The sequence below is a fragment of the Hippopotamus amphibius genome, chromosome 2 (assembly GCF_030028045.1).
Source record: "Hippopotamus amphibius kiboko isolate mHipAmp2 chromosome 2, mHipAmp2.hap2, whole genome shotgun sequence".
Classification (NCBI taxonomy): Eukaryota; Metazoa; Chordata; class Mammalia; order Artiodactyla; family Hippopotamidae; genus Hippopotamus; species Hippopotamus amphibius.
The window spans coordinates 60,547,010-60,574,504 of NC_080187.1; the positions used below are offsets into that span (position 1 = coordinate 60,547,010).

Sequence of the window (27,495 nt, forward strand, 5' to 3'; positions counted from 1 at the left end):
ACTTAGTTATATGCATTTAAGATTCCTCTGTATCTTCCCATGGCTTGATAGCTCATTTCTGTTTACTGCCGAGTATCTGTCTGGATGTATCATAGATTATTTGTCCATTCACCTACTGCAGGACATGTTGGTTGCTTCCAGTTTTGGCAATTATAAATTAAGCTGCTATAAAAATCTTTGTGCAGGTTTTTGTGTGTACATATGTTTTCAGCTCATTTGGGTAAATACGAAGGAGTATGATTGCTGGATCATACGGTAAGAGTATGTTTAGTTTTGTAAGAGACTACCAAACTGTTTTCCAAAGTGGCTGTACCATTTCACATTCCCTCAGGCAATGATGAGAATTCCCACTGCTCCACATCCTCACCAGCATTTGGTGGTGTCAGTGTTTTGGATTTTGGCTGTTCTAATAAATGTGTAGTGATATCTTGTTGTTTTAATTTGCTATTACCTAATGCTATATTGAGTATCTTTTCATATGCTTATTTGCCATCTGTTTTTCTTCTTTGGTGAGAAGTCTGTTCAAGTCTTTTGTCCATCTTTTAATCAGGTTGTTTTCTTACTGAGTTGTTATTGTTTTCTTATTGAGTTTTTAAGAGTTCTTTGTATATTAGATAATGGTACTTTATCAGATTTGTATTTTATATTTTCTCGCAGTCTGTAGCTTCTCTTCATTCTCTTAGTGTCTTTCACAGAAGTTTTCTTTAATTTTAAGTCCTGTTTATCAGTTCTTTTTTTCATGGATAATTCTTTGGTATCAAAATCTCATCACCAAACCCAAGGTCACCAAGATTTTCTCCTATGTTATCTTATATACCTTTTACACTTTTGCATTTTAAAGATAACTTTGTGATAATTTTGAGTTAATTGCTGTGAAAGATATAAGGTCTGGGTATAGTTTGTTTCTTTTTGGCTTTTGTTTTGCATGTGGATGGTCAGCTGTTCCAGCACCATTTGTGGAAAAGTCTCCTTTTTCCAATGAAGTGCCTATGATCTTTTATCAAAGATCACTGGAATCTATGTGTATAGGTCTATTTCTGGGCTCTCTATACTATTACCTTGACGTGTTTTTTTTTTTTTGGTTTGTTTTTCTCAATACCACAGCATCTATATTACTGTAGCTTTATAGTCACTCTTTAAGTTGAGTAACAGAAGTTCTCTGATTTTGTTCTTCAGTACTGTGTTGGTAACCCTGTGTCTTTTGCCATTCCATTTAAACTTTACAATCTGTTTGTAAATATCCACAAAGTAACTTGCTGGAATTTTGACTATGGCTACACTGAATCAATAGATCAAATTAGGAAAAACTGACATTTTAACAATATTGAGTCTTCCTATCAATGAACACGGGCTATCTCTCCATTTGTTTAGACATTCTTTGATATTTTTCATGAGACTTTTATGTTTTCTTCATGTACTTAAACTTTGTTAGATTTATATCTTAATACATTTTCTTGTGCTAATACAAATGGTATTGTTTTTAATTTCAAATTCCAATTGTTCATTGCTGATATATAGAAAAGGAACTGATTTTGTGGGGCTGTTTTGTTTTTAGCAATTTAATTTTGTATATTTATTTTGATCCTGCAACCTTGTAATTCCAGCAGTTTTTTTGTTGTTGATTTCTTGAGATGTCTACATAGATATCATGCTACTTGCAAAGCTGTTTTTCTTTCTTTTCAACTGTATAATTTTTCCTTCCTTTTGTCTTTTTGCACTAGCTAGGACTTCCAGTATGATGCTACACAGGAGTGGTAAGAGAAGAAATAATTGTCTTGCTGTTGGTCTTGGGGGAAAATTATCTAGTTTTCTCAAAATTAGGCACAAGGTTAGCTGCAGGATTTTTGTAGATGTTCTGTATTGTTTATGAAGTTCCCCCTATACTGCTACTCTGCTGGGAGGCTTTTGTTGTTTTTAAATCATGAATGGGAGTTGACTTCTGTAAAATGCTTTTTCTGCATCTACTGATGTGACAGGATTTTTCTTCTTTAGCCTGTTGATGTGATAGACCACATTAATTGATTTTCAAATGCTGAACCAGCCTTACATAACTGGAATACAACCTATTTCATTGTTGCACTCTTTTTAAGGGTTGCTGTAACAACCACAAAACTGGGTTGCTTGGAACAACAGAAATGTATTCTCTCACAGTTGTGGAGGGTAGAAGTTCAAAATTGCAGTATCAGCAGGGCCACATGCTTCCTCCAAAGGCCTTAGGAAAGAATACTTCTTTCCCTATTCTAGCTTCTGGTGGTTTCTGGCAATCCTTAGTGTTTCTTGGCTTGTAGATACATGACTCCAATCTCTGCTTCCACTCTTACAGTGCCTTCTCCTGTGTGTTTGTCTCTGCTTCTTCACATGGCCTTCTATGACTCTGTGACCAAACTTCCCTCTTCTTATAAGCATACCAGTCATTGGCCTAGGGCCCACCTTAATCCAGTCTAACCTCATCTTAACCTGATTGATTCTGCAAAGACCCTATTTCCAAATGATGACACAGTCACAGGATCCAGGTGAACATGAATTTGGAGAGGCAGTATGCAACTCAGTACAGTCATGGTGTATAATTCTTTTTATGTACTGTTAATTTCCTTTACTAATATTTTGTTGAGGATTTTTGCATCTGTAATCATGAGAAATATTGATGGGTAGCTTCCTTTATTGTAATGCCTTTATCTGGTTTTGTGAAGTGCTACTTAATTGCGATTTTGATTTCCACTTCCCTAATGACTAATGATATTAAGCTCTAGTCATGTGTTTCTTGTCTATTTATATATGCTCTATGGAGAAAGGTCTATTCAAATTTTGCCCATTTTTATGCTGGGTTATTTACCTCTTTCTTTTTGAGTTGTATGTTCTGGGTGCTAGACTTGTACTAGATATATCAGACGAATGATCTGTCCCATTCCATGGGCTGTCTTTTCACTTTCTTATACTCTGAAGCACAAAATATTTTAGATTTGATAAAGTCCGATTTATGTTTTTCTTTACTTCCTTTTTTGCATTCAGTTATCATATCTAATAAACTGTTGTCAAATGGTAATAAAGATATAAACCTATGCCATAAGCTAGAGTTTTATAGTTTTAATTCCTACATTTAGGTCTTTGATCCATTTAGAGTTAATTTTCTTTTTAAGAACTTTTATTGAGATACAATTGACATACAATAAACTGCATATATTTAAACAGTACAATTTGATATTTTTTTCTAATTAGTAATGCATATATGGCAACCCTAATCTCCCAATTCATCCCCTCCCAACCCCACTCCCCCATGCTTTCCCGACTTGGTGTCCATATGTTTGTTCTCTACATCTGTGTCTCTATTTCTGCCTTGGAAACTGGTTGATTTGTACCATTTTTCTATAGTCTGCAAATATGTGTTAATATACAATATTTCTTTTTTTCCTTCTGACTCACTTCACTCTGTATGACAGTCTCTAGGTCCATCCATGTCTCTACAAATATCCCAACTTCATTCCTTTTTACAGCTGAGTAATATTCCATTGTATATATGTACCACGTCTTCTTTATCCATTCATCTGCTTATGGACATTTAGGTTGCTTCCATGTCCTGGCTATTGTAAACAGTGCTGCAATGAACATTGGGGTGCATGTGTCTTTTTGAATTATGGTGTTCTCTGGGTATATGCCCAGCAGTGGGATTGCTGGGTCATATGGTAACTCTATTTTTAGTTTTGCAAGGAACATCCATACTGTTTTCCATAGTGGCTGTATCAATTTACATTCCCAACAACAGTGCAGGAGCATTCCCTTTTCTCCACACTCTCTCCAGCATTTACTGTTTGTCGATTTTCTGATGATGCCCATTCTAACTGGTGTGAGGTGATACCTCATTGTAGTTTTGATTTGCATTTCTCTAATAATTAGTGATGTTGAGCAGCTTTTCATGTGGCTCTTGGCCATCCATATGTCTTCTTTGGAGAAATGCCTATTTAGGTCTGTTGCCCATTTTTTGATTGGGTAGTTTGTTTTTTTGATATTGAGCTGGATGAACTGTCTATATATTTTGGAGATTAATCCTTTGTCTGTTAATTCATTTGCAAATATTTTCTCCCATTCTGAGGGTTGTCTTTTTGTCTTGCTTATAGTTTCCTTTGCTGTGCAGAAGCTCTGAAGTTTCATTAGGTCCCACTTATTTATTTTTATTCCCATTACTATGGGAAGTGGGTCAAAAAAGATCTTGCTGTGATTTATATCAAAGGGTGTTCTTCCTATGTTTTCCTCCAGGAGTTTTATAGTGTCTGGCCTTACATTTAGGTCTTTAATCCATTTTGAATTTATTTTTGCATTTGGTGTTAGGGAGTATTCTAATTTCATTAGTTTACATATAGCTGTCCAGTTTTCCCAGCATCACTCATCGAAGAGGCTGTCTTTTCTCCACTGTATATCCTTGCCTCCTTTCTCATAGATTAGTTGACCATAGTTTATCTCTGGGCTGTCTGTCCTGTTCCACTGATCTATATTTCTGTTTCTGTGCTAGTACCATACTGTCTTCATTACTGTAGCTTTGTACTATGGCCTGAACTCAAGAGAGTCTGATTCCTCCAGCTCTCTTTTTTCCCCTCAAGATTGCTTTCGCTATTCAGGGTCTTTTGTGTCTCCATACAAATTTTAGGATTTTTGTTCTAGTTCTGTAAAAAATGTCATTGCTAATTTGATAGGCATTGCATTGAATCTGCAGATTGCTTTGGGTAGTATAGTCATTTTCACAGTGTTGATTCTTCCAATCCAAGAATATATCTCTCCATCTGTTTGTGTCATCTTTGATTTCTTTCATTAGGGTCTTATAGTTTTCTGAGTACAGGTCTTTTACCTCCTTGGTTAGGTTTATTCCTAGGTATTTTATTTTATTTTATTTTTTTATTTTTTTTTAATAGTGTAAAAAATAATTTTAATAACTAACGGTATTTTATTTTTTTGTTGCAATGGTGAATGGGATTGTTTCCTTAATTTCTTTTTCAGATCTTTCACTGTTAGCGTACAGAAATGCAAGAGATTCTGTGTGTTTATTTTGTATCCTGAAACTTTACCAAATTCACTGATAAGTTCAAGTAGTTTTCTGGCAGCATCTTTAGGATTTTCCATGTATAGTATCATGTCATCTGCAAACAGTGACAGTTTTATTTCTTCTTTTCCAATTTGGATTCCTTTTATTTCTTTTTCTTCTCTGATTGCTGTGGCAAGGACTTCCAAAACTATGTTGAATAGTAGTGGCGAGAGTGGACATCCTTGTCTTGTTCCTGATCTTAGAGGGAATGCTTTCAGTTTTTCACCATTGAGAATGATGTCTGCTGTGGGTTTATCATATATGGCCTTTATTATGTTGAGGTTGGTTCCCTCTATGCCCACCTTCTGGAGAGTTTTTATCATAAATGGGTGTTGAATTTTGTCAAAAGCTTTTTCTGCATCTATTGAGATGATCATGTGGTTTTTATCCTTCAGTTTGTTAATATGGTGTATCACTGATTGATTTGCATATACTGAAGAATCCTTGCATTCCAGGGATAAACCCCACTTGATCATGGTGTGTGATCTTTTAATGTGTTGTTGGATTCCATTTGCTAGTATTTTGTTGAGGATTTTTGCATCTAAACTCATCAGTGATATTGGTCTGTAATTTTCTTTTTTTGTAGTATCTTTGTCTGGTTTTGGTATCAGGGTGATGGTGGCCTCATAGAATGAGTTCGGGAGTGTTCCTTCCTCTGCAATTTTTTGGAAGAGCTTGAGAAGGATGGGTGTTAGCTCTTCTCTAAATGTTTGATAGAATTCACCTGTGAAGCCATCTGGTCCTGGACTTCTGTTTGTTGGAAAATTTTTAATCACAGTTTCAAATTCATTACTTGTGATTGGTCTGTTCATATTTTCTATGTCTTCCTGATTCAGTCTTGGAAGGTTATACCTTTCTAAGAATCTGTCCATTTCATCCAGGTTGTCCATTTTGCTGGCATACAGTTGCTTGTAGTAGTCTCTTATGGTGCTTTTTATTTCTGCAGTGTCTGTTGTAATTTCTTCTGTTTCATTTCTAATTTTACTGAGCCCTCTCCTTTTTCTTGAAAAGTCTTGCTAAAGGTTTATCAACTTTATCTCCTCAAAGAATCAGCTTTTAGTTCTACTGATTTTCACTACTGTTTTTTTTTTCTATTTCATTTATTTCTGCTCTGATCTTTATGATTTCTCCCCTTCTACTAACTTTGGATTGTTTGCTCTTCTTTAGTTTCTTTAGGTGTAATGTTAGATTGTTTATTTGGGATTTTTCTTGTTTTATGAGGTAGGATTGTATTGCTATAAACTTCCCTCTTAGAACTGCTTTTGTTGCATCCCATAGGTATTGGATTTTTGTATTTTCGTTGTCATTTGTCTCTAGATATTTTGATTTCCTCTTTGATTTCTTCAGTGATCTCTTGGTTATTTAGTAGCATGTTGTTTAGCCTCCGTGTGTGTTTTTTAGTTTTTTTCCTGTAATTGATTTCTAATCTCATAATGTTGTGGTCAGAAAACATGCTTGATATGATTTCAATTTTCTTAAATTTACCAAGGCTTGATTTGTGACCCAAAATGTGATCTATCCTGGAGAATGTTCCATGTGCACTTGAGAAGAACATGTAATCTGCTGCTTTTGGATGTAATGTCCTATAGATATCTATTAAATCTAGCTGGTTTATTGTGTCATTGAAAGCTTGTGTTTCCTTATTAATTTTCTGTTTGGATGATCTGTCCATTGGTGTAAGTGGGGGTGTTAAAGTCCCCTACTAATATTGTGTTACTGTTGATTTGCTCTTTTACAGCTGTTAGCATTTGCCTTAGGTATTGAGGTGGTCCCATATTGGGTGCATATATAATTGTTATCTCTTCTTGGATTGATCCCTTAATCATTATGTAGCATCCTTTCTTGTCTCTTCCAACATTTTTTATTTTAAAGTCTATTTTAGGGGCTTCCTAGGTGGCGCAGTGGTTGAGAATCTGCCTGCCAATGCAGGGGACACAGGTTTGATCCCTGCTCTAGGAAGATCCCGCAGGCCGCGGAGCAACTAAGCCCATGTGCCACAACTATTGAGCCTATGCTTTAAAGCCCGTGAGCCACAACTATTGAGCCCATGTGCTGCAAATACTGAAGCCCATGCACCTAGAGCCCATGCTCTGCAACAAGAGAAGCCATGGCAATGAGGAGCCTGCGCACCACAACGAAGAATAGCCCCCACTCACCGCCAACTAAAGAAAGCCCATGCATAGCAAAAAAGACCCAACACAGCTAATAAATAAATAAATAAATAAGTAAATAAATAAATTTATTAAAAAAATAATAATAAAGTCTATTTTATCTGATGTGAGTATCGCTAATCCAGCTTTCTTTTTATTTCCATTTGCATGGAATATCTTTTTGCATCCCCTCACTTTCCGTCTGTATGTGTCCCTAGGTCTGAAGTGGGTCTCTTGTAGACAGCATATATATGGGTCTTGTTTTTGTATCCATTCAGCCAATTTGTGTCTTTTGGTTGGGGCATTTAATCCATTCACATTTAAGGTAATAATCAGTATGTTTGCTTCTATTACCATTTTCTCAATTCTTTTGTTTTTGTTTTTGTAAGTCCTTTTCTTCTCTGTGTTTCCCACTTAGAGAAGTTCCTTTAGCATTTGTTATAGGGCTGGTTTGGTGGTCCTGAATTCTCTTAGCTGTTGCTTGTCTGTAAAGCTTTTGATTTCTCCATCGAATATGAATCAGATCCTTGCTGGGTAGAGTATTCTTGGTTGTAGGTTCTTCCCTTTCATCACTTTAAACATATCATGCCACTCCCTTCTGGCCTGCAGAGTTTCTGCTGAGAAATCAGCTGTTAACCTTATGGTAGTTCCCTTGTATGTTGTCATTTTTCCCTTGCTGCTTTTAATAATTTTTCTCTGTCTTTAATTTTTGTCAATTTGACTACTATGTGTCTTGGCGTGTTTCTCCATGGGTTTATCCTGCCTGGGACTCTGCACTTCCTGGACTTGGGTGGTTCTTTCCTTTCCTGCGTTAGGGAAATTTTCAACTATATTCTCTTTCAATATTTTCTTAGGTCCTTTCTCTCTCTCGCCTCCTTCTGGAATCCCTATAATGCAAATGTGGGTGCGTAACATTGTCCCAGAGGTCTCTGAGGCTGTCTTCAGTTCTTTTCATTCTTTTTTCTTTTGTGCATCAGTGATTTTCACCATTCTGTCTTCCAGGTCACTTATTCGCCCTTCTACCTCAGTTAATCTGCTATTGGTTCCTTCTAGTGTATTTTTCATTTCAGTTATTGTATTGCTTATCTGTTTGTTCTTTAATTCTTCTAGGTCTTTGTTAAACTTTTCTTGCATCTTTTTGACCTTTGCATCCAGTCTTTTTTCAAAGTCCTGGACCATCTTCACTATCATTGTTCTCAATTCTTTTTCTGGAAGGGTGCCTATCTCCACTTCATTTAGTTGTTTTTCTGGGTTTTTTTATCTTGTCCCTTCATCTGGTACAAAGTCCTCTGTTTTTTCATCTTCTCTATTTTTCTGTGGCTGTGGTTTTCAGTTCTACAGAACAAAATAATGATACCGCTTGATACTGCTATCTGCCCTCTTGTGGCGAATGCTGTCTAAGAGGCTTGTGCATGCTTCCTGATGGGAGGGACTGGTAATGGGTAGGGCTGGGTGTTGCTTTGGTGGGCGCAGCTCAGTAAAACTTTAATCCGCTTGTCTGCCAATGGGTGGGGCTGTGTTTCCACCCTATGGTTGTTTGGCCAGAGGCAACCCAGCACTGGAGCTTACCGGCTCTTTGGTGGGGCTAATGGTGGACTCTGGGAGGGCTCACGCCAAGGAGCACTTCCCAGAACCCCTGCCGCTAGTGTCCCTGTCCCTGCGGTGAGCCACAGCTGCCCCCCGCCTCTGCAGGCAACCCTCCAACACCAGCAGGTAGGTCTGATTCAGTCTCCTATGGGGTCACTGCTCCTTCCCCCGGGTTCTGGCGTGCACACTATTTTTTGTGTGCCCTCCATGAGCAGAGTCTCTCTTTCCCCCAGTCCTGTGGAGGTCCTGCAATCGAACCCTGCTGGCTTTCAAAGCCTGATTCTCTGGGGATTCCTCCTCCCGTTGCCGTACCCCCAGGTTGGGAAGCCTGACATGGGGCTCAGAACCCTCACTCCAATGGGTGGACTTCTGTGGTATAACTGTTCTCCAGTTTGTAAGTCACCCACCCAGCAGTTATGGGATTTGATTTTATCACGATTGCACCCCTCCAACCATCTTGTTGCAGCTTCTCCTTTGTCTCTGGATGTGGGGTGCCTTTTTTGGTGAGTTCCAATGTCTTTCTGTGGATGATTGTTCAGCAGTTAGTTGTAATTCCAGTGCTCATGCAAGAGGGAGTGAGCGCACATCCTTCTACTCTGCCATCTCCGTTTTCTATAGGAAACAGTCCTTTGGAGGTTGAAGGAACAATTGGTCATTGCACTTCACAGTACCAGCTGTGTGTTAATTAGGACCTGTGAGCAGCTGAGACCCTTCTACTAGACATGGCCCAGTGTTTAGAAACTTCAGGCTGGAGTTAATTTTTACACATTGTATCAGGCAAGGATCCAACTTCATTCTTTTGCACATGAATATCCAGTACTCCCTGTACCATTTACTGAAGACTATGCTTTCCTGCAGCTGAATGCCACCCTTGCAGAAATCAGTTTACTACAGGCACACAGCTTTACTTCAATTGATCTCTACATCTATTTTCATTTCAGTACCAGACCATCTTGTTTATTCTAGCTTTGTAGTAAGTTCTGAATTAAGAAAGTATGAGTCCCTCAACTTTCTTCTTTTTCAAAATTGTTTTGTCTATTCTGGAATTTTTTATATTTCCATATGTATCTGCAAATCAACTTGTCCATTCCTGCAAAAAAAAAAAAAGTTAGACTTTTGATATGTATTTCCTTGAATTTGTAGATTAATTTGAGGAGTACTACCATCTTAACAATATTAAGTCTTGAACATGGGATGTCTTACCTTTTGTTTTAGGTCTTCAATTTCAACAATGTTCTGCAGTGTTCAGTATACGTTTTGCACTTCTTCTGTTAAAATTTTCATGCTTAGTTCTTTTTTATGCTGCTATAAATGGAACTGTTTCAATTTCATTTTTGGATTATCATTGCTAGTGTACAGAAGTAGTTCATTACTGTATATCAGTCTTGTATCTTTAACCTTGCTGAACTCTTTTACTAGCTACAATTGTGTGTGTGTGTTTGTGTGTTTTTTTTTTTTTTTGGTTTTCTGTATGTAAGAGAATGTCAAAGCAAGAGGCACAGTTTAACTTCTTCCTTTCCATTCTGGATGGAAAGGAAGTTTTCTTGTGATATTTTTGTTTAGCTTTACTCTCAGGGTAATACTGGCCTTATGGCACAAACTGGGAAGTGTTCCTTCCCTATTTTTTGGAAGAGTTTGTGAAAGATTTTTAATTCTTTAAATGTTTGGTATAACTAAAAAGCTTTGATAGTTTGTGCTTTTCTTGGAGTTTGTCCATTTTGCTTAGGTAATTTAATTTCTTGGCATACAGTTGTTCATAGTATTTTCTTAAAATCCTTTTAATTTCTGTAAGGTCAGTAGTGATGTCTCTTTCATTGCTGATTTTAGTATCTGATTCTTCTCTTTTTCATGGGTGGTCTAGCTAAAGGCTTACCGATTTTGTTAATCTTTTCAAATAATTTTTGGTTTCATCTTTTCTGTTGTTTTTCAATTTTCCATTTCATTTACCTATGCTATAATCTCTATCAATTCCTTTTTCTTTAAAGCTCTTTATTGGAATAGGATTGTTTCACAATCTTGTGCCAGTTTCTGAGGTACATCAAAGTGAATCAGCTGTATTTATACATATATCCCCATATCCCCTCCCTCCCATGACTTCCTCCCACCCTCCCTGTCCCAGCCCTCTAAGTCATCACTCATCATCAAGTTGATCTCCCTTTGTTATACAGCAACTTCCCACTAGCTATCTATTTTACAGTTGGCAGTGTATATATGTCTATGCTACTCTCTCACTTTGTCCCAGCTTCCCCTTTGCACCCTGCCACCCCCCCAACCCCATGTCCTCAAGTCCATTCTCTACATCTGCATCTTTATTCTTGCCCTGCCACTGGGTTCATCAGTACCATTTTTTTAAGATTCCATATATATGAGTTAGCATACAGTATTTGTTTTTCTCTTTCTGGCTTATTTTGCTCTGTATGACAGTCTCTAGGTCTATCCACCTCATTACAAATAGCTCAATTTCATTCCTTTTTATGGCTGAGTAATATTCCATTGTATATATGTGCCACATCTTCTTTATCCATTCATCTGTTGATAGGCATTTAGGTTGCTTCCATGTCCTGGTTATTGTAAATAGTGCTGCAATGAATGTTATGGTACATGTTTCTTGTTGGATTATGATTTTCTCTGGGTATATGCCCAGTAGTGGGATTACTGGGTCATAAGGTAGTTCCATTTTTAGTTTTTTAAGGAACCTCCAAACTGTTTTCCATAGTGGCTGTACCAACTTACATTCCCACCAACAGTGCAGGAGGGTTCCCTCCTTACTTCTTGCTTTGAGTTCAGTTTGCTCTTTTTTTTCTAGTTTCTTAAGGTGGAACTTGGGTTGTTTGGAGATTTTTCTTCTTTTTTAATATAAGTATCTACAACTATAAATTTCCTTCTAAGCACTGCTTTACATACATCCACAAGTTTTGGTATGTTTTGTCTTTATTTTCACTTATCTCAAGTGTCTTCTAATTTCCCTTTTGATTTCTTCTTTAACCTCATTTACTTAGGAGTATTGTTTAATTTCCATATAGTTGTGACTTTGCATATGTCCCTTGTATTAACTTCTAATTTTAATCTATTGTGGTTTCAGAACATATTTTGCATGATTTGAATCCTTTAAGATGTAGTAAGTCTTATCTTATAGCCTGACATATGTTCTATCATGGAAAATGTGCCATGTCCATTTGAGAAGAATGTGTATTCTGTTGTTGGGTGTTCTGTAGATGTCTGTTGGGTTGAGTTGGATCATAGAGTTGTTCAAGTATTTTATTTCCTTGTTGATCTTATTTCTAACTGTTCTATCCATTACTGAAAATGGAGTTTTGAAGCCTCCATCTATTACTGTTGAATTATCTACTCCTTTCACTTATTTTTGTTTCATATATTTTTGGATCTATGTTGTTCGTTTCATATATGTTTATAAATTTTTATTTATTCATTTAATTAATTAATTTATTTATCTTATTTATTTATTGGCTGCAGTGGGTCCTCATTGCTGCACATGGGTTTTCTCTAGTTATGGCAAGTGGGGGCTACTCTTCATTGTGGTGCATGGGATCCTCATCGCAGGGGCTTCTGTTGTTGCGGAGCACAGGCTCTAGGCATGTGGGCTTCAGTAGTTGCGGCACACAGGCTCTTGAGCACAGGCTCAGTAGTTATGGTGCATGGGCTTAACTGCTCCACAGCACGTGGGATCTTCCTGGAGAAGGGATCAAACCTGTGTCCCCTGCATTAGCAGGCAGATTCTTAACCACTGCACCTAGGAAGCCCCTCATATATGTTTATATTTTATGACTTTCTCATGGATTGACCCTTTTCACCCTACAAAATGTTCTTTCTTGTGTTTAGTAACAATTGTTATCTTCAAGTCTGTTTTGCTGTTATTAATTAGTATAGCCATTCCAGTTCTCTTTTGTTTACTGTTTGCATAGTTTATCTTGTTCCATTCTTTTTTTTTTTTTAATTTATTTATTTATTAGCTGAGTTGGGTCTTCATTGCTGTGCATGGGCTTTCTCTAGTTGTGACAAGTGGGGGCTACTCTTCATTGTGGTGCGTGGGCTTCTCACTGCAGTGGCTTCTCTTGTTGCAGAGCACGGGCTCTAGGTGCCTGGGCTTCAGTAGTCGAGATACACGGGCTCAATACTTGTGGCTCAAGGGCTCTAGAACGCAGGCTCAATAGTTGTGGCACACAGGCTTAGTTGCTCCATGGCATGTGCTATCTTCCTGGGGCAGGGATCGAACCCATGTCCCCTGCATTGGCAGGTGGATTCTGAACCACTGCGCCACCTAGGAAGTCCTTGTTCCATTCTTTTACTTTCAACCTACTGTATCTTTGAAACTAAGGTATGTCTCCGTAGAAAGCACATCCTCATATTTTCACTTAATCCAAGTTGCTAATACCTTCGAATGGTGTTTACATTTATACTTAATGTAATTACTGATATGGTAAGATTTACATCTGCGATTTTACTATTTGTTTTCCACATGCCTTATATCTTTTTTGTCCCCCTATTCTTCCTCGACTGCCTTAATTTATATTAAACAGACATTTTCTAGTTACCATTTTAATTCCCTTGTCATTCCTTTTCTTCTATTTTTCAGAGTTATTTTCTTAGTGTTTCACCGGGAGATTACAATTAACATATTAACCGACAACAATCTCATTCAGTAAATTAATACAAAATTAACTTTGGTATTATTCAAAATCTTTGCTCTATATGGCTCCATTCCTTCCCCTCTCTTTTGTGCCTTTACTGTCATACAAATTACATCTTTACACACTGTATGCACATCTACTTAGATTTACAATTTACCGCTATATGTACTTGTCTCAAGATACAGACTAGAAGAAAAGTTACAAACAAAAATATATTTTTGCTTTTATATTTATCTATATAGTTACCTTTCCTGGTGGTACTTATTTATTCATGTGGATACAAGTTAGTGTCTAGCGTCATTTAATTTCTACCTGAAGGACTCCCTTAAGTATTACTTGTAACACAGGTCTGCTAGTGACAAATCCCCCTAGTTTTTGTTTATCTGAGAATATTTTACTTTTTCCATTAAAAAAAAGTGAGATATAAATCACATAAAATTCACCATTTCAAAGAGTATAATTCAGTGGTTTTAGTATATTCACAAAGTTATATACCTATCAACACTACCTAATTCCGTAACATTTTCATCACCCCAAAAAAACTCCTGTACCCATTAGCAGTTCTTCCCTTTGCTTGCCAGCATTCTCACTGTCTGGAAACTAGGAATCTCTTTTCTATCTCTACAAATTTGCCTATTTCAGATATTTCATAGAAATGGAATAATATAAATATGTGACTTTTTATGTCTAGCTTCTTGCACTGATCATAATTTTGTCAAGGTTTCTCCTTCATTTTTGAATGGTAGCTTTTCTGGATATACAATTCTTATTCAACCTCCTTTTTCCTCCATCATTTGGAATATGTCATCCCACTGCCTTCTGGGGATTTCTGATTTCTTCCATGATTTCTGATGAGAAATCAACTCTTAATCTTACTGAAGATGCCTTGAACATAATGAGTGGCCTTCTCTTGGTGTTTTCAAGATGCCCTCTATATCTTTTAGCAGTTTTACTGGGTTGTGTCTAGGTGTGGGTATCTTTGAGTTTTTCCTACTCAGTATTCATTGGGCTTCTTAGATGAATTGATTAGTTTTTGTTTCATTAATTTTAGAAATTTCTGGCTATTACTCCTTCCAATGTTCTTTCCTCCCCATTCTCTCTCACTACTCCCCTTCTGGGAATCACATTATGTTTATATTGCTATGGCTGATAGTGTCCCACAGATCTGTAAGCCTCTATTAATTTTCCTTATTTTTTCTTTTCTTTTCTTCACACTGAATAATCTCAACTGACCTATCTTCAAATTTGCTAGTTATTTCTTTTGCCTAATCAAATCTGATGTTAGGCACCTCTAACGAAATTTTCATTTACATTTTAGACTCCAGAATTTCTATGATCCTTTAAACTTTAAAAAAAAATCTTTACTCAGATATAATCCACATATCATATAATTCACCAATTTAAAGTATAAAATTCAATGGTTTTTAGTATATTCACAGATATGTACAACCATCAACACTTTTATACCACCACCTCAACAAGAAGCCCCATACTCTTAAACTACCACCATTCTCCCCACCTCCTATTCTCTCCCCACCTTAGCCCTATGCAACCACTAATCTGCTTTCTGTTTTTATAAATTTCCCTGTTCTGAACATTCTTTATGAATGGACTCATATAACATGTGGTCTTTTATGACTGGCTTCTTTCACTTAGCATAACATTTTCAAGGTCCAAGTATTGCTTGCTATTTGTTTCACCTGTTCTACGTTCACTTCCTTTCTTTCTTAAAATTTTTAAAATTATTTTCTCTTCTCTCATCTTGATTGTTATATACTCTTTTTTTTATTCTTTTAGTGGCTACCCTAGAAATTACAACATAGCTCTTTTTTAAAAATGTTTTCTTTGTTCTTTTATTTAGTATTTTTAAATTAATTAATTAATTAATTTATGGCTGCATTGGGTCTTTGTTGCTGCACATGGGCTTTCCCTAGTTGTGGTGAATAGAGGCTACTCTCCACTGCAGTGCACTGGCTTCTCATTGCTGTGGCTTCTATTGCCGAGGAGCATCGGCTCTAGGCACGTGGGCTTCAGTAGTTGAAGCATGTGGGCTCAGTAGTTGTGGCTCCCGGGGTCTAGGGCACAGGCTTGCTAACTGTGGCGCACAGGCTCAGCTGCTCCATGGCATGTGGGATCTCCCCGGACCAGGGACTGAACCTGTGTCCCCTGCATTGGCAGGTGGATTCTTAACCACTGTGCCATCAGGGAAGTTCCAACATAGCTCTTTAGTGTATCAAAGTGTAATATAAATTAGTACTTTCACCTTTTCCTCAACAATTCAAGAAACTACAGGCAGTGGAATTTCATTTACTTCTTCCAGATATATGTACTATCATTAATTAGAAATTTATACACACAAATGAATATATATATCCACTCAAAAACATTATATTATTATTTTAGATAGTAGGTATTCATTTAAATTTATCCCCATACTTGGCACTTTTATTCCTATATTTATTCCTTTAACCATTTCTAAGTTTTTTTTCTGGGATAATTTTCCTTCTTGGTGAAAAATGCTCTTTAGTATTTCCCTTCAGTGCAAATCTGGTGGTGACAGAGTCTCTCAATTTTTTATTTGCCACAGAATGTCTTTTTTCCCCTTATTTAAAGTTACTATTAGTGGATATTGGATTCTATGTTGGTAGTTATTTTCTTTCAGCACTTTGTAGCTATTATTTTCTTATCTTGTGGCTTAAACTGTTTCTTTTGACTAGCTCACTGTTAGTCAATTTGCTGCTCCTTGAAGGTAACCTCTCTTTTATTTTCCTTTGACTTGTCTTCATATGTATATATATTTGTCTTTACTTTCAACAGTTTTATTATAATGTGCCTAAGTGTAGTTTTCTTTTTATATCTTGTTTGGGATTTGTTGGATTTCTCATATCTGTGATTTGATGTCTTCTATCACTTTTGGAATATTCTTTACCATTGCCTTTTCTGCGCTCTGTTCTCTCTAACCTCCTTCTGGGCCACTTATGTGTATATTATATTTTAACTCCATAATTCCCATGTCTGTTGCCTTGTTATATTTTCTAACCCTCTGTATCTCAGTGCAATTTATTTTCTTCTTACCTATCTTTCAACTGTCTCTTTATTTCCTCAGTTAAGTCTAAACTACTGTTACCCACAGAGCTGTGTTCCTCCAAAATTTGAGTTGAAGTCCTAACCCAGTATACCCAGAATGTAAGTGTATTTGGAAACAGATATTTAAAGATGTTATTCAGTTTAAGTGAGGTCACTGGGGTGGGCCCTATTCAAATATGACTGGTGTCTTTCTAAGGAGAGGAGATTGGGACAGAGACTCACATGGTGTAAAGACCATGTGACACAGAGAGAAAACAGCCATCTATAAAATAACAAGAGAGGCCTCAGGAGACTCCAACCCTGCCAGCACAGCACCTTGATCTTGGACCTCCCATCCTACAGAACTGTGAGGAAATATTTATTGTTTAAGCTACCCAATTCATAGTATGTTGTTATGGCAGCCCTAGCAACCTAATACACCCATTCATAGAGTGTTTAATTTTGGTTAGCATAATTTTTAGTTCTAGAAATTTCCATTTTCCCTCATACTTTCCAATTCCTTGCTAAAATTCTTAATGTTGTCTCCCATTTCTCTGAACTTATTAAGTGTAGCTATTTTTAAATGTGTCTGATTGCTTATCTATCTGAATCTTTGGTGTATCTGGATCAGTTATCTGTTGATTTTCTTAGTTTTTTTAGTCCCTTAATTTTCTTTCTTCTGTTCTTGGTTGCTAGATGTTGTAGAAGAAATTTGATGCCCAGGGTAAAGTTATCTTCCTTCAGAGGGTTTTTATTTGCTTTTGGCAAGTGGGCACTAAAACTAGCAGAGTTCACTTGAATCCATATTCAAGGACTGATATAATTCAGAGTTGGTCTACCTACAGCTCTTCTTTACTCCTAGTTTGCAGCTCTTCAGATTCACAACCCAAATAGTAGGGAGTAGACTCAGGACCACCACTGACTTGGGGGCCCTGGCCTCCAACTTTTGATCCCTAACGACTTCAAAAGCACTCCACAGTTTTCCAACATTTCAGCTGCCTCTTCCAGAATTAGCACATATCCCTAAAGAAAAAAGAACCCAAATACAGCTCTCATCATCTCTCTGGGTTTCTTGTCTTTTTGTATCTTCACCTGCTTATTCTTCTTTGCTTCACTAACATTTCAATTAAACTCAAGTATATATATATAATATGTATTTATATAATAAATATATGATGCATGTATTTGTACATACACGTATGTATGTATTTTGAATGTATACTTATGTATGTATGTATATAACTATACCAAATACACATACATGTATACATATGTGTATAATATATATTCCTTTTTAAAAACTGATTGCCAAACACAGCACAGACATATCTCATTTTATTGTGCTTCACTTTACTGCAATTTGCAGATATTGCATTTTTTTCAAATTAAAGGTCTGTGTCACCCTATGTTGAACAAGTCTATCAATGCCATTTTTCCAACACATTTTTTAATTAAGATATGCACATTTGTTTATTGCACACTTAACAGACTACACTATAGTGTAAACCTAAGTTTTATATGCATTGAGAAATTACAAAATTTGTGACTCATTTTATTGCATTACTAGCTTTACCATGGTAGTCTGGAACCCACAATATCTCTGAGGTATGCCTGTATTTACAGTATTGTTAACAGAAACAACATGGGGCCTGGAATGACATTTTTCATACAGAGAAGATTCAAGTTTGCTTCTTCCAAGTATCTGGAGTATTTGCACTATGAGGAACTTGGAAACACTACCAAGCTGTATCATCATATCTGATTCAAAAATTTAAAAAATTTCAAAGATGAGCTGCAGTTTGCTTTCAATCACCCCTATTCCTAGAATGTAGCCCTTTGGGGCCCTAAAACAAAATGATGGACATTTTCTAGTGCAATCTACCCTGAGTGGGTTCCAAACGCTAATCACTGTCCACCTTTAGAAAAGCACTTGCACTTGACAAAAGCAGACTGTCAAAAGCTCCCTTCAAGAAATATTTCTTGGATGAAAACGTAAGGACCTCCAAAAAACTGTTCAACCATAAAAGCAACAAGGACACTGCACAAATGGTGCAGTCAACCTTTTTAGAACTGTGGAAACTAACCAGAGGCTAGAAACCATCTGCATAGCATTTATTCAATAAACTTGGCTGAATCTTGAGCTTTGTGGTGTTTTAACTTGCTCCATTCATATTCCCCTTTCTCTGCAGCAGCTGTGACACCTGCAGCCTCACTACCATGGTAACTGTGAAAATAATCTAGCAATCATTGGAGGGTGCAGAACATTCAAGGCATTAGGAGAAATCTTTGTCCTTTCATTCGCTGATTACTAAGCTAAACTAAGGGGAGATTTCAGTAGCTACACACAGTTTAGATTACAAGGACTACAGAATCGGGCCAGGAAAATCATCATGCGAAGAGAAACAACAACAATCCCTGGGGGCAGAGATCTGATTTGCAGAGTTGCTAACATTATATTAAAAATGTCTAGCTTTCAATAAAAAATTATGAAACACCCCAAGAAAGAGTAAAGTACAGCTCATTCACATGAAAAAAAGTAGTTAATAGAAACTATACAGGGAGAAGCCCAGACATTGATTATACTAGATGAGAACTTTAAACCAACTATTTAAAATAATGTTCAAAGATCTAAAGAAAACTACATCTGAAGATATTAAGGAAAGTCTCACAAAATTAAGAAAGACTACCAATGAAGATACAGAAACTGTAAGAAAGAACCAAACAAAAATTTTGGAGTCAAAGTATAAGTGAAATGAAAAATTCACTAGAGGGGCTTAAGAGCAGATTTGATCAGGCAGAAGAAATAATCAGCAAACTAAAAGATACATCAATCAAGATTATCCAGTGTTAGAAACAGAAAGAAAAAAAGGAAGAAAAATGAATGCAGCCTCTGAGACCTGTGAGATACCATCAAGCGTAACAACATAGGAATAACTGGAATCTCAATAGCACAAGAGAGAGAGAAAGGGGCAAGAGTGTTTGAAGAAAGAGTGGACCAAAAATTTCTGAATTTGATGCAAAAGTTAACTGACACATTCAAGAAGACTAAAAAATACCAATTAGGATAAACTCAAACTTGATCTGCAACATCAGCCCTTCCCTGGATCTCCAGCCTGCTGGCCTATCTTGCAAATTTTGAACTTGCCAGCCTCCATAAATCACATGAGCCAATTTCTCAAAACACAGACACACACACACACACACACCATCTCTCTGGAAACCCTAATTTAAAATTAGCACAAAGAAAGAGGAACACCACAGAACCACAAAGGAACATATTTTTTTTGTACTACTGAAATTAATTTGGTATTAATATGAATGAGACTGTTATGAACTAATATGCAGAAAAAGCATTTGATAAAAACACTCAGCAAATCAGGAATAGAAAGAAGCTTCTTAAACATGATAAAGTGAGTCTATGAAAAACCCACAGCTAACATCATACTCAATGGTGAGACTTAAAAAAATATCCCCCTAAGATCAGGAAAAAGACAAAGATGCCTGTTTTTACCACTGCTATTAAACACTGTACTGGAAGTTCCATTCAGAGCAAATGAGCAGGAAAAATAGATAAAAGGCATCTGAACTGGAAAGAAAGAAGTAAGACTATTTCTATTTGCAGATAACATGATTCTATATATAAAAAAAACCCCAAAGAACCGGGAAAAAAATCTACTAAAGCTAGTAAGTTCAGGAAGGTTGCAGTTAAAGATTAACAGGTAAAACAGTTATGTTTCTATGCACCAGCAATAAACAATCTAAAAATAAAATCAGAACTATTCCATATACAGTATATTCAAAAGAATAAAATACCCAGAATAAATTTAACTGAGGAGGTGAAATACTTGTACGTGAAAACTATAAAACATTGCTGAAAGAAATTAAAGACAAATAAATGGAAAGACATCCTATGTCCACATATTGCAAGAGTGAATATTATTAAGATGACAATGCTTGCAAAATGATCTATAAATACAATGCAATTCCTATCAAAATTCCAATGGCCTTTTTTACAGAAATGGAAGTGCCTATTCTCAAATTCACATAGAATTCCAAGGGGCTGTGAATAACCAAAACAATACTGAAAAAAAAAAAAAACCTAGAAGACTCAGACTTCCTAATTTCAAAACTAACTAAAAGGAAACAATAATCAAAACAGTGTTGTATGGACATAAGGATGACATATAGACCAATGGAATAGAATTGAGAGTTCAGAAATAAACCCAAACACTTATGGCCAACTGATTTTTAATAAGGGCGCCATTACCATTCTATAAAGAATACAGTCTCCCCAACAAGTGGTGCCAGGACAAGTGGATAACCACATGCAAAACAGTAGAGTTGGACCCCTACCTCACTCCACATACAAAATGTAACTCAAAATGGATCAATGACCTAAATGTAAGCACTAAAGCTCCAAAACTGTCAGAAGAAAATGAAGGCGGAAATCTTCATGACCTCAAATTTGGCAACAGAGTCTTAGATTTGACACCACAAACACAAGGAACAAAAGAAAAAATAGATAATGGGACTCAAAATTTAAAACTTTTGTGCATCAAATAACATTATCAAGAAAGTGAAGGTACTCTACAGAATGGGAGAAGATATTTGCAAATCATACATCAGATAAGAGTATCCAGAATATGTAAACAACAAAAACTCTCACAACTCAAAAACAAAAAGACAGGGACTTCCCTGGTGGCAAAGTGGTTAAGAATCCACCTGCCAATGCAGGGAACACAGGTTCAATCCCTGGCCTGGGAAGATTCCACATGCCGCGGAGCAACTAAGCCCGTGTGCCACAACTACTGAGCCTGTGCTCTAGAGCCCGCGAGCTGAAACTACTGAGCCCACGTGTCACAACTATCGAAACCTGTGCACCTAGAGCCCGTGCTCCTCAACAAGAGAAGTCATCACACTGAGAAGCAAGCCCGTGCACTGCAACTGAAGAGTAGCCCCCGCTCAATGCAACTAGAGAAAGCCCATGTGCAGCAACGAAGACCCACTGCAGCCAATAAATAAATGAATAAATGAATAAATATTTTTAAAAACCAAAAGACAAATAGATCAATTGAAAAACAGGGAAGGACTCAGAAGGACCTCTCCAAAGAAGATATACAAATGGACAATAAGCAAATGAAAAGATATTCAACATCATTAGTCATTAAGGAAATGCAAGTTAAAGCCATACTGAGATACCATTTCATAAGAGTTACAATTAAAAAAATGAAAATAAGAAGTATTGTCAAGGATGTGGAGTAACTGGAACCCTTCTATATTGCTGGTAGGAACGTGAAATGGTGCATCCACTGTGGAAAACAGTTTGAGGGTTCCTCAAAAAGTTAAATATAGAATAACCATATAACCCAGCAATTTCACTCCTAGGTATATACCCAAAAGAAATGAAAATAGGTACTCAAACTAATACAAATACAGGCATGTTCACAGAAACATTATTTGCAACAGTAAAAAGGTAGGAACACTACAAATGTCTATCAACGATGAATGGATAAACATACAATAGAACACTCATCCATAAGAAAGAACAAAGTAATAATATAGTCTATAACTTACATGAACCTTATAAACATGATCAACAAAAGAAGCCAAACACAAAAGATTACATATTTTATGATTATCTTTACATAATATACACAAATCCATAGAGACAGAAAGCAGATTAGATGTTACCAGGAAGTAGGTGGAAGGGTGAATGGGGAACAACCATCTCCTTCCAGGATCAGAAAGTAGTTAGAACCAGCAAGCAGATATCTTGGTGCATCTGCTCAAGTGGTACCTGGCTCCATGAAATAAGTGGACATTGGGTGCTGTAGCAATGAAGAAATGGGCTAAATCTAGACATTTTTCTTGCACCCTCTGAAGTGCAAAATTCCAGTAAGAACTGCTCTGTCTGCCAAGAGGACAGAGAATGCAGATGGCTCTGGGGCAGATTCCCTGAGGGGAAGGCCCTGCACAATGTGGCAAACTGGACTGACTCTGCAGCTCTAGGAGATTACAAATAGTTTCTGACAGAAACAGACACCTATTTTGGACTGGGTTTCACATATCTGCTGGTAGATACAGATGCTCAAAATACTATAAAAGGTCTAAAACAGAAGACACTATACCAATTTGGACTGGCAAGTCACATTTCCTCAGAACAAGGAACACACTTTCATCCTCAGAATTAACAATTTGACAGAAAATTAGAATGAGCAATTGAAACATTTATCATCTAAAATGAAGGGAATAAAGGTGTGAAGGGCTATGAGTGTGTACTCACACTCAACATGCGAGGGGCCAAGGTAATATCCCTACTAGATAGATTTCTCTCCTTTTCTGGGGGAGATAACAAGGGGTGAGGAAGGATGCTGGTATGACAATAATTTGTTTTCCACATCACTTCAACACTCTTTTTTACTACCTGATGCAGTGGTTCTCGAACCAGGTCTGCAACTGCAGGTGCTAGAAGCTGGGATGAACTGTGTATTTGTTTGCTAGAGCTGCCATAACAAAGTACCACTAACTGAAGTGTATTGTTCCACAGTGCTGGAGTCTAGAAGTTCAAAATCAAGGTGTTGGCAGGGTTGTTTCCTTCTGAGGGCTGTGACAGATAATCTGTTCAATGACTTCTGGTGGCCTCAGGTGTTCCTTGGCTTGTAGAGGGTGCTCTCCCTGTGTCTCTGCATTGTCTTTCCTCTATGTGTGTGTCTCTGTGTCCAAACCTCCTTTTTTTTTTTTTTTTAACTTTTATCACACACTACAAAATACACTGCATGCTATACAATACACTGCATAACCTTCTAGCAGGGGTAGACGAGCAGAACTGAGTTATTTTTCATCAATCAGGAAAATGCTTCCTTAATCAGTGTTCTCCAAACCCTTTGACACATGGTAACGATTAACTCCAGCAATGCGCCTATCTCTTTCCATCAAATTCCACTGATACGAATAATGGGCAACCATTTTTCCTTGCCCCCATTCATGAAGCTGTGGAGGTGTGCAGTGGCCATTCCTGGGATGAACAAGCACACAGCCATGACTGCGACCCCGGGGAGAATCTCGAACCACATCATGATGCTGTTACCAAAGCCAAACACTTCCTTCCAGGCCCCTTAAAGGTCAAACCCCCTCTTTTCAAAAGAACACAGTCATATTGGATTAGGGCTCCCTCTAATGACCTCACCTTAAGTTGATTATTTGCAAAGATGCTCTTTCCAAAAAAGGTTACATTCACTGGTACTGGGGTTAGGACTTCAATATCTTTTTAGGGGGGCACAATTCAACCTATAACAATCCCTACACGAGAAACTCTAATTAGAGTTCCTAAAGGTCTAACGGGGTGGACTGTGTTTTCACCCCCTCTGGCAAAACTGAGGTTCATCTATATTGCTTAGGAGGCGAGATAGCCCACTAGTTCTGACCTATGCAATCCTACTCTGTATGAATGGCAGTGGACTGAGGGCGAGGCAATTGCTAGACTAGTATTGCTGGCGGCATCCTAGACTAGCACAGTGGCTAAACCTAATGTTCCATTTAAAGGTGGAAAAGTTTGGGTATATATAGAAAGAAGGAAGAATGGTAGTTGAGGATAAAGGAATGAATAAATGGTTGTGCAATGAGAAAAATACAATATTACATTGGTGCCTTAAAAGAGGCTCAAAAGCAAGAGATGATATTGTATGTTAGCTCAACTATACCAGATGTCTGAAATGGCAAATGAACTGCTGCTTTCAGAACCTGATAATGTTGAATGGAAGCCTGCAAATTTTAGTGGCATGGCTCTCGGAGACATTTTGGTCTTACAATATAATGATGAACTGGACTAATTATTCTTGCCTGTGTCGGTCTCTAGTAACATGCGACTGTTGACTCTTGCATTTCAGATTATATCTACTACCACCCTGCTTCGTGATGTGACACTAACTTTGTTGGTAACATTCAACTATACCACGTAAATAAGTCTTATGATAATACCAGTATTGATAAGCAAATATATTGAGAAATTGGGTTAAAGCCTCCTTGGGATGTAATATTACTGGAAAAATTACTGGTCTGAGGAAGAACAGGATTAGCTAACCACCAGCTAATTTCTATGCTAAAGAGTTTTGCATAAGTTTATTATAAGGTACAAACAGTGCCTTATAATAGATGAAGGGGAGAAAGAGTAATTAGTACAGAAATATCAGAATGTATGTAATGGTCTTACAGAGCAGATTAGTTGTTTCTTTAAGTCTATTCCTACCCCCACACTCCAAAAGTCAGGCATTTTCACAATGATACTACTACTTGGCTCACAGAATGAAGTGGAAGTGATGCTACGTGGCTTTCAAGGTTAAGGTATACAAAGCAACACATTTTCCACCTGGCTCTCTCCGTCTCTTGGAATGCTCAAGCTCTGAACCCAGCTATGAATCCAAGCTCTGAAGCCCAAACAAGCTCATGTGAAAAGACCACATGAAGAAGCCCAAATGGAGAGGAACTGGAGCCCACTGCCCAACTGTCCAACTTCCTGACAGTGAACATCATAAATGCTCACTGCATGTCACTAAGTTTTAGGGTAATTTATTACATAGCCATCAATAACCAAACAGTGCTCAAGTAATTTACAACTCAGAAGGAGAGAGAGATAAGGGAACAAATGACTAATAAAAGGCAGGATGTGATAATCACTACACAGAATGTAAACAGAGGGCCTTGGGAGTAGACCATAAAAAAATAAGTCTAGCTAAGGGATGGAGCAGAGGGAGGAAAATGAGAAAAGTTTCACAGAAGTAATCTCTGGGCTAGGGCCTAAAAGACACAGAATTTTGCAAGAAAACAATAGCAACAACAAGAAGGAAGGTGTGGTAGAACTTGGTCACAAAGTAGCATATCACATGGACCTCTTTAGAGACAAAAATTTAACTTCTGATTTACACAATCTCTAATATTGAAACAGCACCAAACTATTTGAAGGCCACGGTAGGAAATATTATTCTAAAATGAAACAAGGTGGAGTTCTACAGATTGACCTTAATCATGCAAAATTATTAATTTTCTTGCTGTTTAATCTCTATGCAAAGGACTAACTCTGACTCCTAAGAATGAAAGCCACTTATCAGTGCTTCCTTTGATGTACTGGCCAAGGCAGAAACCAGTACCTTGTTTGCTCATTGTTCCAGACCCAATATCAGCTTAATGACAGCAATTCTCCACGGTTAGCATTCTTTGGAGTTCTAAGGGGTGATTTTCAGGGAGGTACTGGTCTCGAACCTAAATGAGAACAGCCAGCGCCTAATGACAGCCACAAAAAGCTGAGAAAATTAATAAGCTGCTTTAATTACTGATATTTACCCCAACTTTCCAGATAAGGGCCTAAAGATTGTATCTACAGGCATCAGGCTGACAAACTGGGAAATAATCATTACTTACCAAACCAAATCAAAGCATTGAGCTCTTTAAGCTGTTCCGTACAAGTAGAAGCCTGAAAACAGTTCTTCTGAGCTGCCTGTCAGTCTGTTTAGGAAACTCACCATCAATTTGGGATCCCTCTCACTAAATCAGACTTCCTCTTAAAGTGATCAGGAAGGCAGTCCTTAAAAACCCTGATACTTTAGAACTGCTGTTCTCCTCACCTCATAAAACTTTTTTAAGGAGCCCACCAGGCACAGCTTCAGGCTATCCACAATCTCCTGATGAGGCATCTGGAATACCACTCGTGAATACCATTTTGTGAGGGTGCTGGGGCAGAGGCGGGTAAACAAACAGAGAGAGAGATAGATGAACATATACTCACAGAGGAAGGCCCACATCTGAATGTCAGCACACACAGGCTTCTCCACGCACCAGTCACACAAGTACCCAGCAAATGCATTTATGTTACATGTGAAAATATGCGCTGATATAGGGAAAAGATACATGTACGCTAGCTACAGAACATAATAGAATAGGCAAAATTATGGGTATTTGCTACAAAACTGCTTCCAATTGAAAAAATTTAACAACCTACATATCCACCAACAGAGGACTAGTTAAATAGTGCTATAGCACATAATAAATTCCATGCAGCAGTTAAAAAGAACTGATGGAGTTTTATTTTATTGATATGGGAAAATGTCCAAAATAAATAGTTTAAGTACATAAAAGAAGATGAGGAACAGTATACACAGTAATATAGCACTTGTGTGTGTATACCAGCTACCTATATTTGTTAATATATGCATAAAAGAGTACCTAAAAGTACATATACTCCAAATCTTTGGTGATGGTTAATAAAAGATAGATCATGAGGAATTTTTACTTTCTGAATTTCCGGAGATTTCTGCATGAACATGCTTTATTTTCACAATCAGAAAAAACAAAGAAAACCCCTCATTTCTAGGGGGAAAAAAACGCACCACCACCAAGACACAGATCCCATTCTGAAAGAGATTGCACTGTAGCTGGGTAACAAACTCACAGATGTGACAAGAGATTGCACAAATTAATATCATAGGAAGATAGAGAAGGAAGGATTTTAGTATACTTTTACTGTAATAATAAATATTCAAAAAAATTTTTCTGGCTTTACAATAAGATTAGGCATTAAAATAAGGTAACCAAACACAATGGAGCCAGGAGCGGCACTTACAGATTGATGCTTGCAACAAAGCCAACCACGGAGCGCATGCCTCTACGGGGGTCATGGTAAACATCCATCCCGATCACCATTAATTGTTTCTGGGTTAGAAAACAAAAAACAAACCAAAACATCCAAGCAATCCATCACCCCATTATTAGTTGTTATCTGAACCCCAAAGCAACATATGAAAATAAGTTCTGGGAAAGGAAGAGAAAACATGCAATCAACTTGACATTTTTTTTAACAGTATGAACAAAGTCAGATATCGTCAAGACCAGGCACCGGCAAACTTTCTGTAAAGGACTAAAGAGTAAATACCTCAGGCTTTGTGAGCCACCCCACCTCTAGAGGAACGATTCAATTCTGCCA

The 27,495-nt window shown here is 37.2% G+C and overlaps 1 protein-coding gene and 1 pseudogene across 2 annotated transcripts in view; both read right to left on the reverse strand.

Annotated features, from left to right (window-relative positions):
* The window catches only part of PIWIL2 (piwi like RNA-mediated gene silencing 2), a 90,728-nt gene that overhangs the window by 9,348 nt on the left and 53,885 nt on the right, over positions 1 to 27,495 (reverse strand). For both annotated transcript variants that reach the window (XM_057723420.1, XM_057723419.1), the window contains exons 18-19: positions 27,136 to 27,224; positions 26,141 to 26,246 (exon numbers count right to left, since the gene is read on the reverse strand). In XM_057723420.1, coding sequence (XP_057579403.1) covers positions 26,141 to 26,246; positions 27,136 to 27,224 — 195 coding nt within the window. The remainder of the gene's footprint in view (positions 1 to 26,140; positions 26,247 to 27,135; positions 27,225 to 27,495) is intronic.
* Positions 23,323 to 23,596, reverse strand: LOC130845753 (NADH dehydrogenase [ubiquinone] 1 alpha subcomplex subunit 1-like; annotated as a pseudogene).